The sequence below is a fragment of the Balearica regulorum genome, chromosome 19 (assembly GCF_011004875.1).
Source record: "Balearica regulorum gibbericeps isolate bBalReg1 chromosome 19, bBalReg1.pri, whole genome shotgun sequence".
NCBI lineage: Eukaryota > Metazoa > Chordata > Aves > Gruiformes > Gruidae > Balearica > Balearica regulorum.
Genome location: NC_046202.1, coordinates 7,812,899 through 7,826,889, shown reverse-complemented (window position 1 = coordinate 7,826,889; position 13,991 = coordinate 7,812,899). Strand labels below are relative to the sequence as shown.

The window sequence follows — 13,991 nt, the reverse complement described above, 5'->3', positions numbered from 1 at the left end:
GGGTGTCCTGGTGGGTCTGAGCTCTGTCCTCTACAGCAGCCCAGCCCTGAGGCTCTTGCTGCTTCCACTTTTGTCTCAGGGGTGGGATGTGGCCCTGCAGCTTCATCTTGCCACTCCAAAAAAATATCTCCTGTTCTCAATAAATCCAACCTGAATTATTTTTCATGTGGCTCCTGGTCACTGCTCCAGCAAGTGCTGAGGAAGGACTTGTTTGCAGGTCCCGCACGGCCTTGGTGGGACAAAGGCTCTCCTGGCCATCACCACTAACACTGCTGTCTGCATGTTTCAGGGACAACCTCCTCTGGACACTCATCTGCAGGACCGTGGTGCAGCAATGAGATTTGGTCCGTGTCCGGCCAGCCGGCATGGCGCAGGGAGGCTGGACATTGGGGTCCTGCCTCTCCCCGTGATGCCAGCCGTGCTCCTCCTCCTCCTCCTCGGCCCCACCGGTGAGCCCCCATGCGGTGCGGCGGGAGGGGGTAATTTTAGCCATCCACAATCTCCCCCCTGGCCTCAGATTTGTGAGCAGCAGATCTTCTCCATGGAGAGCCATGAGCAGGTGATTTTCCTCATGAAGAACCATGAGCAGGAATATCACGACGTCCCCAACGGTGTTGAGCGTGCACAGGGATGGAGGGAGCAAGTTCAGCTCTTGCTTCCCACCATGACCTATGCGTGATGGCGAATTCGGCGTTGGGGGCTGGCGGGTGGCTGGAGCAGGCAGCTGCCGGCGATGGGGACGGTGCAGGTTTGAGCCCCAGAGCGGGCAGGGAGGATGCTGATGGCCGAGGGGTGGGTGCTGTGGGACCCATCCTGCCGAGGCGATGGGTGGGATGAGCACCCGTCCCCTGAGGACACCGGTCCCAAGTCGCTCCTGGCAGGCATGGTCCAGCCAGGCCGGGGGGGAAATGTTTAAATCAAACTGGAAAAAGCCATTCCTGCTCTCCAACGAGGGGCCGCACGCACGCTGCGGCACCGTAATTATCCTGGTGTGACTTCATCAGTGTAATTACAGCCAGGCGGTTGGTAACACCTTCCTGCCTCAACAAAGCCCCGCCAAGACAAAGCCAGCCAGAAAGCCGGCAATTAAGGTGTAGGCAGACACCGTAATTGCATTAAATCAGGTTTTACAGTTCCCACCCCCTCAGCTGGAGCTTCCTGGCCCTCCGGCGCGTGGGGACCCCGGGGGGCACCCCGGTGACTCTGCCCATGTCCCCTGTTCTCCCGGTTCTCTTCATTAACGGACATGGCTAAGATGCTAACTAAGGGCGATTTGTCCTCCCATTTGGCGGTTTGATCGTGCCCTGGGAGGGACGGTGTTTACTGGAGCTGGTTTCTCCTTTTCTTTTGCCTTTGTGGAGCTGGATCAGAGAAACGTGGAGGGCTCGCTCTCTTCTCAAAAAGACTGGTTTCCTCTCGTTCCTCATTAATGTAGACATACCAGGCATATTTTTTCAGGTCTTGACTTTGCTGGAGGATGCTCTCAAATGAATATTTCAGAGCTTTGATTTTGACTTAAAGGGAGATGAAATACTGAATATTTAACAATGTCCTTTTTATCCGCTGCTTTTTCGGCACTGGAGTGGACTAGGTGTTAAAAATCAATACAAACCAGGATCAAACACTTCCTAAAAAGCCTCGCATCTCCACATTTTTGGTGCAGAGGTGATCTGAATTACAAGTCTCCTGGCGGTCCAGCCCGTGGGGCTGCCATGTCCTTGCCCATCCTCTCTTTTGGCAAGCCACCCTCTCTCTTCCCTTGGTCTCACCTGTTTAATCCCCAGTCCTTGCTGGCATCGCAGCGTCACTTTCCAGCCTGCTTGGGTCCAGCTGGGGTGGCTGGAGAGGACAGCAGCGCCTGACCACGGCTGGAGCTCCCTGGCTGCCGTTGTCCATCCCGGCAGGACGAGGAGATGGGCTACAGGCGGCACCTCGCTCCTAGACCCTGCTCCTGGGTGCTAAGCCCTAGTTACAGTCAGACAGCTGCTTCACTCTCATTTCTCTTGGGGCTTCCAGGTCTCTCCTTGACCTAAGTCAAGGCAAAAGTCATCCCTGTTTTGCAGCTGACTTAACGGTCTCCCAGGCCACGTCCTAGCAAGGCAAAAGGGAGGTGGGTTCATCTGACCGTCCCCTCCAGGCTCACGCTGCTTCCCACGGCGGTGACACCCACCTCCGGAGCGGCAGGAATTGACCTTCACGCCGTTGCTCGTAGGCTGAGCGTGACGCAGGACAGGCTGGTTCAAGTCAGGGGTAGGAAAAGAGGCCACGGAGCCACCACGGGCGTTGATCAGCCCTTGGCTGCTCTAATTAGCATGGCGGGATTGTGTTTGCTGGGAAATGTCACCTGCGGGAGAGGGCTGTGCAGCCGGAGCCCCAAGCCCGAGCGCCCGGGATGTCCCGGGAGATGGGTGCTCCCCCGGGAGATGGGTGCTGCCCCAGGAGATGGGTGCTGCCCCGGGAGATGGGTGCTGCCCCGGGAGATGGGTGCTGCCCCGGGAGATGGGTGCTGCCCTGGCTGCCAGCTGGCTGCCCGCATCCGCCGAGGGCTTGCAAACTCCTGGGGCACCCATGGGGGCAGCGATGGGGTCCAGCCACCCATCCCTGTCCTCCGGGGCATCATGATCCTGTTGCTGTGACCCCCGGGACAAGCCGGTGACCTCGGTGCCCCCCAGTGCTGGCAGCATCCCGGGGGGGACCCCACACCACTCAGAATTGGGGCTGAGAGGCTTTTTGTGCCCAAACTGTGGGAGAGGGGCCCAGCCCGGCGGGGGGGAGCTGGTTTTGGGGGGGAGCTTCGGGTCTGCCCACGGGCCCCCCCCGAGCATCCATAACCCCGGGTGCGGGGCTGCTGGCAGGGCGCTTTCAGAGCCCTTATTTAAACCCAGCTGACTGGGATGGGGACGCATCCTGCCCGCGTTCAGCTCCCTGCAGAGGCTGCCTGTTCACGCTGGTTGGGGAGGGCTGACAATGAAACGGGAACTGAATGTCGGCGGCAGCACCGTTCTTTGCGTGCCCAGGCAGCCGAGCCCCGAGGCAGAAATCACCGGGGCTTCGTCTGCGTATCGCAGACCCGGAGCTGCCCTCCCTGAGCCGGCTGGGATCGAGGGATCCCCATCCTGCCTTTCCGACACCCCCAGATTACACCAGCCCTGGTGCCGCAGGAGACCAGCAGCTCTCCCCTGGATTTACCCCCACCGCCATGCAAAAGCAGTTTGGTTTAATCGGGAAAGCAACGGAGTCGTCCCTCCTCTCCCAGCACTTGCTCGCTCTGCTCCACCGAGCTCCTTCATGCCTGCGGGAGGACATTTCTGCGGCAAACTCTTGTTAAGCCCTTGGCAGCATCGCCTGCGCTCTGATTACCGGGAGGGTTTGGATCCCGGCCGAGGAGCCGTGGCCGCAGCTCTGCCGTGTGCTCCTCCTCACCCCCTCCCAGTGTTTAGCGCATCTCTTCTCCTTGAGCAGCTGACGGTGCCACCAGCACCCCAAAGGGTGACAGTGAGGGGACGGGTGCCCACGCCTGTGTCCCCCCATGCCAGACCAGTGCGGCCGGACCCACTGGTGTTTTGTGTGCCGCGGCCCCAGGCGTGGGCTGCAGAGCACCAGAAGGGTTATCCTGCCCGGTGGCACGTGGCAGTGGCTCCAGTTCTCCAGCAGTAAGGTGGCTGCACCCCATCAACGGGTGTGTTGGTACACGCGTGTATATACAGAGCTTGCAAAAAGCGGACTTTGCCAGGGAAAAAAAAAAAAAAAAGGAAAAATCCACTAAAATGCACATAGGGATGCCCAGCGCAGCATCTTCCATCAGGAGATCTCCAGCGGGTTTCCCGTGCCAGGCAGGATTGGTTTCCCTCATTCCCATCTCACCCCCCAAGTTCTCCGTGGGGAGACGAGGCGTGGGGCAGGAGGATGCGGGAGCTGCCCGGGACCCACAGCAGGTCACCACGGAGCCAGGGAGACACGAAGGTCCCCGAGAGTCGGCCCAAGGCACGGCCCAGCCGGGGCTGCCGCTGCCAACCGCCGGCTGCCTCAGAGGAGCTGCTGGCCTGCGACCAGGGGCGGGAAGCAGAGGGGGAAGGAGCAGCTCCCCTGTCTGAGAGCCAGCCCTGGGCACCCCTCGGCCACGCTTCACCTCGGGGACCCGCACAGACCCGGGTGAACCAGGGCTCGGGGCCGGGGGACACGCGCGCGTAACCCGGTGCTCACGGCACAGTCCCACCGCAGAGCCGCGGTCACTCGCACCACATGCTGCTGCCTCAGTTTCCCCACCTGCGAAGCAGCTGAAAGGATGCCCTGGGCTAGGCTGTTTATTTTTTCCCCTACAAACCTCAGGTCTTTGCAGAAAAGGGAAGGGTCTGAGGGGCTGCCGGGTCCTGCTGGTCCCCGCCATGCCCGCCCGCATCCCCGCTGCCGTCGTCCTCTGAGCTGCATCCCTCCTCTGCTCGCTGCGAGGACGCTGGGGAGATCTGATCCCTTTTCTTCTCCCTCGCAGGCACCACCTCTGAGCCCGCGCTGTCGCCATTCCCAGGTGAGATTCTTCTCTTAAAGTCACTTTTCTCTAGATAGTTTTGTAGTTGCAAAATGCTTTTTTTGGTTGTTGTTACAAAGGGGGTTTGGGGAATTTCGAAAAGGAAGCACATTGGTTTGGAACAAAAAGCAGCAACAAAAAGCTAAACTTCTTTTACAGAAAGGAAATAGAGATTCTTTAGTATCCCTGTTCTGCTTGTTATCCCGAGAGGGGAATTTTGCCACGTCCTGCTGACGCCCTGTCCCTGTGCCATTCCTCACGCCCGAGCAAGTAATTCCCTTGACGCGGCAGGCCAGGGGCGCTTACACGCCTGCTCCCCATCACCAGCAGCTTGAGAGATCATCTCCATCCCACCAACTCCCACGTGGGACCAGCTCTGGACGCATTCGTTGAGGCTAATAAGAATTTGCTAATTGCCTCTCGTCACTTGTCACCCATCATATGTCATCCCGTGATGCCCCGTGTCCGCTTTCCTCTTCTGCCATTGGGTTATTGCCCAGGCCGTTAGTAGGCAAGATGATGGGGTGATGGCGCATCTCATTTCTGTACTGAGATGTGCGGAGTCTTCATGTCCGCTGCTTCCGGCAGACGAAGAGAAGCCCGTGCCCCACCATCAGGTGGGCAGCAGCAAGCCAACAGCTGCCTCATGCTACAGCGAAGGGTCATCATTTTCTTTGAGGAGCAGAGATTTGGTGCAGAGAAGGCTCCCACCCTCCCCGTGACACTCACCTTGTCACCTCCTTGGTGACAAGCCTGGGGCGGGCTTGTTGCCTGCTGAGGGACCTCTCTCTGTCCGTCCTTCCAGAGATACGGCTTGCCAATGGGCCCAGCCGGTGCCAGGGGCGCGTGGAGATCCTCTACAACGGCTCCTGGGGGACAGTCTGCGATGATGACTGGGACATTGTGGATGCCAACGTGGTGTGTCGCCAGCTGGGCTGCGGCCACGCCATCACCCTCCCGGCCGCCATGACCTTCGGCCAAGGGAGCGGACCCATCTTCCTGGACAACGTGGACTGCAAGGGCCGGGAGGCAGCCTTGAGCGAGTGCTGGAGCCACGGCTGGGGCATCCACAACTGCTACCACTACGAGGACGTGGCTGTCGTGTGCAACGGTAATGAGGCTGGGTTCCTCGGGGGCAAGGAGAGCTGGGGGGTGCCTGCGGTGCCACAAGCCTTGGTGTCTGCAAACGCCTTGGGGGAGCCCACGAGTCATATCTCAGAGCCTGTTCCTCTGAGCCTGGGCCAGCCAAACCTCCTCTGCCTCCTGCCTCCACCCCTTTCCTCAATCCAGGTCATCTCCCAGCTCAGCATGTCGGTGCTCCATAGGGTGACCGGCCTGTTTTATGTTCCCCGTCACTCCCAGTTCAGGGACTTTGCAACCTCTGCAGCACGATCCCTGGGGAAAGAGCACATGCCCACCCACGCTCCCGCCTCTGAGCCAGCCGCTGCCCAACTGCTCCTTCCCCTTTTGACTTGCCTTTCTTTAAATTGCTGAGCTTTTCAGTAGGAAATGTTCCTAAAGGTGAGAAAAGTGGTGGAAAGCGGTTGAACTTGGCATGTGAAAGTGGAACGGTTCTGTGCCAACCCCTATGTACCCTACACGTTCCTCCTGCACGGCTACGTAGGGTTTGCTCATCAGCCATTCATCGGCGACCTGTAAACGTGAGGTTGTGCAGACCCGGAGCTCGGCCACGGCTGCGAATACTCGGTGAATCCCTACGTCCCACAGAAGTGGAGCTTGGAAAGGGGGGGATGCTGGGTTGGCTGGTGGGTTTGACCAGCAGCAACCAGAGAAAGGAGGTTGTGGATTGAGCAGGAACCCCAAATCGAGGTGCCGCTGGAGAGGAGAGGTGGAAGGACTGAAGAAGGAGGTTGGGGAGATGGGTCTGAGGGCAGAGGAGCAGCTTGAGCCCTTAGATGTTTGTAGCTTGCTTGGTGAAGGAGACCAGGAGATGCTCTGGGGTGGCCATCAGAGGAGATGCAGGAGTCTGACCCAGCCCCCTAGGGTGGGTGCTCCCACCTGTGCTGCGTGGAAGCTTTCAAGAGCATCTTCTGTAGGTTGTGGTTATGGAGGAAATCATGGAGCCAGCCAGCTCTTCGCCGTGTCGGTGGGCTGGCTTTCCCGGGATGCTTCCCACAGCCCTTGGGCACGCGTGTGGCTGGCTATCGGACCGCTCAGCTCCGCTCCCCTCCAGCTCCTCACACCACCCCCGAAAATTTCACCAGCCCAGCTGAGGAACTGAGATGAGATGGGCAGTATGGTAGCTTGAAACAACAAGCTGCGGGAGCAGCGGGGCAGGCAGCACGCAGAGGCACGGCTCACGGCGGCCGGCTTGCCGCGGGCAGAAATGGATGCCACCTCTCTGCTTCCCTTTTCAGAGCTCTCGCCTACGCAAGCCAGCGAAGGACCGACAAGCAGGACCCTCACAGCCTCCGTACAGGATGGGGAAAGTAAGCTGCTCGGCCGTCGCTTGCAGGGGGCCCGTCCAGGCTGAGGGCTGGTAAAAAGCAGCGTTCCCCACTTGTCACCCGCTTCCCTTCCGTGAAGCACCCCGACTCTCCGGCTCCGAGTGGCAGACCCCCGGGGACCCCGTTGTTGTGTCCGCCATGGCCAAACCCTATCCCAGCGGTCACCGAGGCTCCCCTCAGCCACGCTGCCCCAAAGCATCGCCCCTTCCCCTGCGGTTTCTCGCCCCATTTCTTTGCCACCGTGGGCACTGCCGGATCCAGGCCGGGTGGCATCGCTGTGCCATGGCGTGTGCCGTCACCTCCTGGGGAAAGCAGCGTCCTTCTCACGGCGTGGTGCCACCCTCCAGGTGACGGCAGCATCCGTCTGGTGAGCGGCACCGACACCTGCCGAGGGCGAGTGGAGATCTTCTACCGCGGGAACTGGGGCACCGTCTGTGACGACGACTGGGGCCTGAGCGACGCCAGCGTGGTGTGCAAGCAGGTGGGCTGCGGCCAAGCCCTGGATTACAAGAGCAACGCCTATTTCGGCTACGGCACGGGGCACATCCTCCTCGACAACGTCAACTGCGATGGCAGCGAGCCCTTCCTCTCCGCCTGCTACAGCCTCGGCTGGGGCATCCATAACTGCGGCCACCACGAGGATGCCGGGGTCATCTGCACAGGTACCGGCACAGAGCATCGCCTTCAGGGCTGTCCCCCAGGGCAGGGAACGTCCAGGGACATCCTGATCCCCAAGGAGAAACGGCCTGAGTGGGATGCTGCCGTGCCCGAGGTCAGGCAGGGACCTGGGCTCAGCGCCGTGGGAGCATCCTTTCTCTTTATCTGCCGTCACCCTGGTGCTCCAGAGCAGGCTGCAATGCTGCGCCGAGAGGCTGGGACATGGCCAGAGCAGCAATTTGCCAGGAAAATGCATCTGCCTGCCTGCCATTTCCCTGCTCTGCCGGCTGGAAAACAAGCTGCCCGCGTCCGGAAGGAGCGAGCGGCTGCCAGGGGCCGGGCACGATGCCAGGCCCAGCCTGCCTCCCCTTCCCCTCCCTAAATGATGTATTTCTGCCGTTCTCCGCTGATTACCATTTATAATGTTAATAATCCCCCTGAATTCCCTCATTATCACGGCTAATGACGGGAGCACTAAGTGCTGGCGCTTTCCCTTTCCCACTATTAACAAACAAAGAGGCTGATGCGGGAGAAAAGGGACAATTTTCTCAGGTTGGTCCTTTCCTCCCTAAACGTCCCCGTCCCCTCTGGCACCTCGCCCGGACACGGACCCGACAGCACCACCATGTACAGCCCTTGCTTGGTGGAGCAGGGGGAAAAACGAAGCTTTAAAGCTAACGAACCCTGCGTGATAAACCTCCTGGGTACGTGGAAAAGCAAGGGACCCCTCGGCGCTGCAGGTGGGACCTCTTGGGTTGGGGTGGAGAAGCACCACCTCCAGCACATGGGCAGCAGGGACGTGCGGATGGACACGGTCCATCTCCATCCCCATCGCCCTGGAGCACCCAGACTGCCCTGGGTCTGCCTCCCAGGGTCAGCATCTTCACAGCTTTGCAGCTTCCCCCACGTGTCACCTCTGTCCCTCTGTGTCACCGCAGGGCTGGACACGTCCACCATCACGTCCTTCACCACCTCGGTGGCCCTGGACTACAAAGAGACGCTCACTGCCACGGCCACAGGTAGGAGGTCGGCAGCCACCTGGCTCACCCTTGCACCACAGCCAGGGCTGGGGGGGTCACGGGGGGGGGGATGACCAAGTCTTCTGTGTCCTCCCATGACCCAGCACGGTCACCCTGGCCGCACGTAGGTGAGGCTTGGGGGGGGCGACGTTGCCCACGGCAGGAGCTTGCCACGGGGCCACCGCAGCGCTAGGGGCCCCTGGCCCCGGCCGGATTGGGGGCAGTGGGTGCTGGAGCGGGAGCCGCCAGTGCCCCCGTGTCCCCACGCTTGTCCCAGCAGCGACAGACGGCAGGGACCAGCCCTCCCAGGCCACCGAGGTGGTCACCACCGCTCTCCTTACCGTCGAGCAGGAAAGTAAGTGTGCGGCCGCTGTTAGCCCTCCGTGTCCCTGAGGGGGGGTACCCCATATCCCCAGGGCTCACCCCACAGCCCTGGGAGTTACCCCATGGTCCCACGGGACCTTCCGCACCCCCTGGGTTTACCCCACTCTCCCAGGGCTCACCCCACATCCCCAGGGGATCGCCGGCACCCCACGGTTCACTCCATGCCCCCAGGGTTCACCCCATGCTCCCAGGATGTACCCCACCTCCCCAGGGCTCTCTCATGGCCCCAGGAGTACCCCAGGGCATTCCGTCCCCAGAGGTACCCCACATCCTCAGGGCTCGCCCCATGCCCCCGGGGTCATTCCATATCCCCAGGGGTTACCCCATGTGCCCGGTGCTCACCCCAGGGTCTCACCCCACATCCCCAGGGCTCACTCCCTGCCCCCCAGGGGTTCACCCCCCATCTCCAGGGATTACCCCGTGCTCACAGTACTCACCCAGTGCCGCTTGGGAGACACCCCATGTCCCCAGGGTCTCACCCCACATCCCCAGAGCTCACCCCATGTTCCCTGATGGCTCACCCCATGCCCCGGAGGGTTATCGGGGGACATCGGACCCCCCGCGGAGCCCCGGTCCCCCCTCGGCAGCGTGCCTGTGCCGGGGCCCCCCACGCAGGTGACGGCGTGCGGCTGGCAAACGGGAATGGGAGCTGCCGCGGGCGGGTGGAGGTGCGGCACCGCGGCACCTGGGGCACCGTCTGCGACGACGACTGGGACTTCCCCGACGCCCAGGTGGTGTGCCGGCAGCTGGGCTGCGGCACCGCCCTCGCCGCCACCGTCCTCGGCTCCTTCGGTTACGGCAGCGGGCCCGTCCTGCTGGATAACGTGGGCTGCGGCGGCGGCGAGGCTCGCCTGGCCGACTGCTTCCACCTGGGCTGGGGGCAGCACAACTGCGGCCACCACGAGGACGCCGGCGTCATTTGCCGAGGTGAGAGCGGGAACGAGCCCGGTGGCCACCGGCTCCCGCCTGAGGGTCTTCTCTCGCTGGACAGGCAGGAGAGGGGGGATGGAGGCGACTGCCCCGGGGCTCCCCAGGTATCCACTGAAGTCCGGCTCGGTGGCATGGAGTTCCCGTGGGATAACGGGGTTTTGGCCACGTGCGTGCTGGCTGTGGGAAACAGAGTGCCCAAAAAGGGGTGGTGGGTGAAGGTGAGCCCCAAGAGCCTGCCCTGGGGCTCCTGCTGCCCACGGGGGGACAGCAGCAGTGGCCGGGTGCCGTGGTGCCCTGTGACAGCTGGAGCGTGGGTACCACCTCTGGTCTCTGCTGGTGCGCTTTCCTGGAAACGCGGTGGCTGCACATCCCACCCCACCCCACCCGTCCCTGCATCCATCCCCAGCCAGCCCCACGCCGCTGCTGGGGGGCTCTGACCCAGCCCGGGGGGGCACAGGCGTCCCCTGAGTCGCTTCTCCCACCCCTTCCCCGCTGCACCAGGCGCTGATGACTCCGGAGACCATTTCCAAGAAGCCACCGCTACGACCACCACATCAGCCCCGACGCGTCCCAGGGACGGTAGGTATTGAGGTATCGCTGGGGACACGGTGCCAGCCCTGGGGACGCCCTGCACCGGCACAGGGTGGGAATGGAGGTGGCTCCGGCAGAGGCCAGCAGCTTCGGCGGTGCCTGAAGCACCGACCTGGAGCAGCCCACGGGAGGGGGAAAAGCTGTGCCGGTGGCACGGTTAAGCCACGGCCTCTCCCAGTGCCACCAAGGCTGGTCGGGGCAGAGGAGGTGATGGACCATTAGGTGATGGGCCCCGGTGGGCAGAGGAGGCGATGGACCAACGGGGCTGAGCCGGGAGCAGAGATTATTGTCTGCTCCTTCAACCTGAACATCCGCTGCGATGCTCTGGGGGTCAGCCCCAGCTCTGACTCCGGCCCGTGGGCGTCCCCTCGTGCTCCCCGCCTGTGCGGAGGCAGTGGCGGAGCTGTGGGACACAGCAGGCATCTGCCGGGCGTTGGAGAGACCAGGGCTCTTCTTGCCCTGGGACCACCTGGCCGGGAAGGGCCCCTTCTCCCCCGGCCCGGCAGGTACCGCTGTCCCACGGCGCCGGCAGGCACCGGGAGCGGGACGCAGCCCCGGGGTGCCGGTGGGTGCGGGCAGGAGCTGCCCCCGGGGCTGCCTCACGTCATCCCCTCCGCAGGGTCCCTGCGCCTGGTGAACGGCAGCCACCGGTGCGAGGGGCGCGTGGAGATGTTCTACCTGTCCCAGTGGGGGACGGTGTGCGACGACGCCTGGGACCTGCGGGACGCCAAGGTGGTGTGCAGGCAGCTGGGCTGCGGGCACGCCGTGGCGGCCTGGGGGGAGGCACGCTACGGCCGGGGCACCGGCTACATCTTCCTCGACAACCTCAAGTGTAAGGGCCACGAGCCCTCGCTGCTGCGCTGCTCCCACATCCGCTGGGACGTCCACAACTGCGACCACTCTGAGGATGCTGGCGCTGCCTGTGGCATCCTATGACCGACCGACCGCCGGGACCCCCGCGCAGGTACGGGGGGGACAGGGACGGTGGAGGGAGCTGGTGGCAATGCCCACAGAGAGGGGCTGAGCCCTGGCTGCTGGTCGGGGACACTCGGTCTCTGCCTCAGTTTCCCCGCTCGCCCCGCGGGGGCACTCGCTGGCCCCCCCCGTGGGTGTTTGGGCTCTGAGGATGGGAAGAGCTGGGCGAGGATCAGGCTCTCTGCTCCTAAAATACTGGCTGAAGCTTTCCTCCCTGAACTGCCCCTTGGAAAAACAAAGCCCTTTTTGGTGTGAAATCTGGTTGGTTTCAGCCATTCCATGGAAGAGATGAGGAGAGAAAAATGGATTTTCTGCTGTGAAAATGACGTTAAATTATACTTGGAAAATGTAAAAGGGGGGTGAAATCAAACCAGAATATTCCAGTGGCTCTGCAGTGAGTTGCTGCCATTCTGCAATTTGCTTTGCAAACCCCCCAGCAATCCTAATACCATTTTTTTCTGCCCATTTTGGCAGCAGAAATACCAAGTCCTCACCAATTTCCACGCCGCAGGAACGGACGTGGTGGATCTCACACCCTCTGCAACCCTGTCCCCCTTCACGGCTGCCCAGTATTTTCTTCCTCGTGCCCATTTCACCTCCCGTTCCTTTTGCAAACGCCGCTGGGTTTGCAGAGAGCTCAGCCGAGATTTCCCTTCCCCGGGGGCTCCCGCACAGCCGGTCCCTGCCCAAAAAAGCCCTTGGGGAGCCGGGAAGGACCAGGCTCCCCGCAGCCTCCCCATCCTTCCTCCGTCCTGCGCGGTCCAGACCAGCTCCGTGATGCTCTGCGCTCCGAGGTGTGCGGGGCAGGTAGGGCGGGAGCAGACGGAAAACCGTAGGGAAGACCCCAAATCCCTGCCCAACGCGAGGGGAGGGTGGCGGTGCCGAACCCGGGAGCCCAGTCCCTCCTCGGTGCCGTGCCGTTGGGGTAAAGGCTGTTTCCCTCCCAGCGCAGGCGGAAGGTCCCAGCCTGCGGCACGCGTCGCCTTCGCCGTCACCCGTTTCCGATTTCGGACAGCGGCAAAACGACCTTCGTGCTTCCGTGGACGGGGTGCGAGGGCGGGGAGAGGCTCATGCAGTGGCACAGAGCGGGTGCCGGCTGCTCCCCCCTCCACGCTCGCTCCTCTATTTGTGCAATTCTTTTGTTAATAATAGATTGTGCGTATTCCTGGGGTGGTTTTCCCCCCATTTTTCTTATGTGTGTTTGGGTTTGTTTTGTGAATAAATAAAAGCCCTTTGAAAGTGTGCTGAGACCTGGCTTGCTTCCCTGCCATCCCTCAAAGCCCGGGCAGGAGCAAGCGGACGTGGAACAGGCGATGCCCCAAGCCCAGAGGCGAGGGCTCAGCTCTTGCTGCCAAAAATTGGTGCAAATCCCTTGCCGGCCCCCAAGCTACCCTTGATTCTCACCCAGCTGGGAGCTGCGCTTGGACCCTTCCCCTCCCCAGCTCTGGGGGTACAGCCCCGACCCCCGCCAGGCTCGGCGAGGAGAGGTCGGGTCCGGCTCCGGGTTTATTCCCGGTGGGATCTGGCAGCCCCGCGGGCTGCGGGGTCGCTGCCGAAGCCGTGTGCGGCTGTGCGGGCTCTGCAGTGCTGACAGCAGTAAATTCGGTGCTGCTTCCTAACGATGGAGGAGCAGATGGGAAAGGAGACTGTCCTGGGAGCTGCAGCCCCTGCTGCTGCCTGCTGCTGCCTGCTGCTGCCTGCTGCTGCCTGCAGGGAGAGGCTGTGACGGCGGGGCTGGGGACCCCGAGAGAGGGCTCCCCGATTTTGTGAGGTTTTTCCGCACCCCGATCGTCGGTGGTGCTGGCGGCGTGCTGTGAGGTGGCGTGTCCCAGCCGCCGGGCCCCTGCAGACGTCGGGGACGTGTCCCCCGCGCAGGTCCCAGGCTGGTGCGGGTGCCCCGGGTGTCCTTGGCGCTGTGCTGCAGCAGCTGGCACCGGGCTGACGCTGGCTGCCTCTCCACCGCTTCCCGGGGCAGGGCTTGCCCAGCACTTTGCTCCCAGTCCAGATTTCCACCAGTGGGGAAACTGAGGCACAGAAGCACCCTCCAGGCAGGCCGTGGCGGCGCGGTTGGATGCGGGCTCTGGAGGCCTTGGTGGGACCCTGGGAGAGGGCAGGGAGGTGGCAAGTGAACAAACCCCCTCCTTTTACTGCGTTCCCAGGTGCCGCAAGCTCGGCTGCCCACCCTGCTGCCTCCTCGCCCCCGCCCTCACCGCCGCCGCCACCTCCCGCCTCGCCTCCTGCCTCCAGGACAGCTGGGCGATGCCTGCGTCCTGCCGGGAGCAGCGGGGGGGACAGGGCTGTCACGGTAGCCACCGGGCCCCCCCCAGCCCACACCAGCTGGGGACGGGGCAGAGGGTGCTGTGGGCTCCGCTGGCTTTGCCCCCCCCACGTGTGGCTGTGGGATGTGGGGAGGGGGCTGGTGGCCAGGAGCTGCTCTGGAGG

At 62.6% G+C, this 13,991-nt stretch overlaps 1 protein-coding gene across 1 annotated transcript; it reads left to right on the top strand.

Moving 5' to 3' along the window:
- Nucleotides 1–334: 334 nt before the first annotated feature.
- SSC4D (scavenger receptor cysteine rich family member with 4 domains) lies at nt 335–11,510 on the top strand. The gene is made up of 10 exons (XM_075771930.1): nt 335–449; nt 4,490–4,525; nt 5,331–5,636; nt 6,904–6,975; nt 7,341–7,655; nt 8,589–8,669; nt 8,947–9,024; nt 9,669–9,980; nt 10,485–10,562; nt 11,194–11,510. The coding sequence occupies exons 1-10, from the start codon at nt 335–337 to the stop codon at nt 11,508–11,510; spliced, it is 1,710 nt and encodes a 569-aa protein (XP_075628045.1).
- Nucleotides 11,511–13,991: the final 2,481 nt, after the last annotated feature.